The sequence below is a fragment of the Papaver somniferum genome, chromosome 10 (assembly GCF_003573695.1).
Source record: "Papaver somniferum cultivar HN1 chromosome 10, ASM357369v1, whole genome shotgun sequence".
Classification (NCBI taxonomy): Eukaryota; Viridiplantae; Streptophyta; class Magnoliopsida; order Ranunculales; family Papaveraceae; genus Papaver; species Papaver somniferum.
The window spans coordinates 23,803,857-23,806,621 of NC_039367.1; the positions used below are offsets into that span (position 1 = coordinate 23,803,857).

The window sequence follows — 2,765 nt, forward strand, 5'->3', positions numbered from 1 at the left end:
GCAGTCGAGAAAATTTCTGCATAATCTTTCATGCATCAAGAGAATGGCTGCATAAGCTGATATGCATCCACAAATATGGCTGCATAATGCAATATGCGTCAATTTTTTCCGTATCCACTAAAATCAACCAAAACAGTGGCTACATAACTTGTCATAGATGCATAACTTGTTATGCAGTTGAGAAAATGGATGCATAACCTGATATGCATCCAAAATATTGTTACATAATGCATTATGCATCGAGAAAATTGTTGCACAATCTTTTATGCTTCGATAAAATAGATGCATAACCTAATATACATCCGTAAATATGGATGCATAATGCATTATACATAAATTTTTTATGTACGCACTAAAATCAACCAAAACAATGGCTACATAACTTGTTATAGATGCATAAATTTGTTATGCAGTCGAGAAAATGGTTGCATAACTCGCTATGCGTCTGTATAATGTGTTATGCATCTTTTTTGGAGGCTGCATAATGAATATGTAGTCAGTTTTCGAAAATTTTCCCTAAAACGATGATCACCTCCGATTTTTTCGTGAAAAACAAAAATTTGATATTATTGTTTGTACTAGTTATATAGCTCTCTTAAAAAGATTTCCAACGATATAAAATTTGTAAAATTCCAAGGCGCGGTTTTTTAGATATGTTATATCCAAGTTTACTTACCAATTATACTCCTGAAAAATAGTATGCATAACGAGGTATGCAGCGAATTTTAATAATTTCGGATAATTTTGGGTGTGAGGAAAACTAAAAAAATAAAAATAAATTTGGGCTTTAGCCTAAGTTTCTTTATCAATATATAAAGGTTTTACTGTATGTTAATTGACCACTTAGATTAGACAAAAGAGTGGCCATAGAAGGTCCTCCCTCGCTTCGCTCGGTCGGCCTAATAAAAGATTCATTTATGGAGTTACTTTTCTAGGATTACGGATGAAAAATGAAACTATTTCCTTTTTTTTTTCTAAATCATGTATATTATTACTAAATAAAAACTCAAAGTCAAAAAACAAGATAGTCTTGACATGCCAAGACTAGCTTAATGAATACAAAAAGAAACAAAGAAAATTTCAGGTAAAATGACTACAGAATTTATTCTTTTTTCAAGTGAATCTGAAGTAATGTGCATCCTCCTGCTCCATTATTCTTAAAAAATTAGGCCTACCCTCATATAGAATTACTACTCCTTTTCCAAGAGTTATTCCTTTTTTAGCTAACTGATCAGCTGAAAAGTTAACTTCCCTGTATGAATGCCTGAAAGTAATACTTCTCAACGTCTTCTTCATTTTCCTCCATCTATTCTTGACAATCCATGGAACTTTACCTCTGGTAAATGCCAGTATAACAGTTTTAGAATCTAAGCTAAAACATACATCAGTTAGATGTTTACCCACTGCACATTCACCTGTTGTTATTAGTGCCATCACCTCTGCAATGTAATTTGTTGTAACTCCCAACCCTCCACTTCCATCCCCTAAGCATATTTCATCACTCTGTCTTGCAATAAAACCAATGCATGCAGCACCAGGATTTCCTTTGGCAGCACCATCACAACATATTAGTGTTTGGTTGAGCTGAGGCAGTCTGAAGAAAACCCCTTTCATAGATGTACATCTTGTTTATATTCCCTTAATACCAAATCTTACTATAATGTTAAGATCATATATACTATTCTTCATGACTCCAGTTATTCTTATTCCACATTCTTTTGTGAAACTAAGAATCTTGTCCTTGAACTTCTCAGCATTTTGGTTGATATTATCATATAATTTCAAGTTTCTTGCCATCCATAATTCCACCATTACTGAAAAGGAGCTTATGTACCATATCTGCCTAATTGCAGAACTATGATTTTTAGCACATGCAATCACTTCTTCAAATTTTGAAGGAGTATTTAGATTAAACATACCTCCAAGCCATTTCCAAATTTCTTTACTGAAAGAACACTCCCACAGTATATGAACCATATTATCTTGACCATTTCCACATAAGTAGCATTTGGATACAGTGTCAAAACCTATTTTCCTGACATTTTCTTCAGTTGCACATGCTCCTTTGAGTATCTTCCAAACATTACAGGAAGTGTAAGAGTGTATATAAGGAACCCATACATACTTGGCCCAGTTGACCTGTTGATACTTCACTCTTATTTGATGTACACCATTTTCAACAGAAAAGCTTCATGTTAAATCAGCTGCCCAAATTCTTTTGTCTTTTCCATTCCCAATTGTTGGCAATTCATTTATCTCAAAAAACTTCTTCATTTCATCAGGTACATGCCATTCACCATTTACTATCAAATTACTAACTTTTAAGTGTTGATGTTGTTGCACAAATGGATCTGTTTGATGATAATCAATAAGTGCATAATCTTTTACCCATTTATCCTCCCATACTGAGATATTTCTTCCATTCCCTACCAGCCATCTACTTCCTTCCTTAAGCTCATTTATCACCCATTTTAATCCAGGTCATATTGACGATTTTTTGTAGCTAGTAATCCAGTCACCATTCTTGTTTTTATACTTTTCCCTCATGAACCTAGTCCACTCATCATCTTCAGTCTCAATTTTCCAAAGCAATTTCAGTAATAATGCCTTGTTCATCACCTCCAATCTCCTAATGCCAATCCCTCCTTCAGCAAGAGGAGCATTCACTTCCTCCCACTTGACAATTACTAGCTTATTCACTGATGGATCACCTGTCCATAAAAAATTTCTAATTATCCTTTCACATTCTTTAATCACTGCTTTAG

At 33.9% G+C, this 2,765-nt stretch overlaps 1 protein-coding gene across 1 annotated transcript; it reads right to left on the reverse strand.

Annotated features, from left to right (window-relative positions):
- Positions 1–1,113: 1,113 nt before the first annotated feature.
- LOC113315406 lies at positions 1,114–1,614 on the reverse strand. The gene has a single exon (XM_026563686.1). The coding sequence runs from the start codon at positions 1,612–1,614 to the stop codon at positions 1,114–1,116; it is 501 nt and encodes a 166-aa protein (XP_026419471.1).
- Between the last annotated feature and the right edge of the window lie 1,151 nt (positions 1,615–2,765).

Excerpts from the sequence above, each read along its gene's own strand:
- LOC113315406 (XM_026563686.1), bottom strand. The coding sequence starts at position 1,614 with ATGAAAGGGGTTTTCTTCAGACTGCCTCAGCTCAACCAAACACTAATA.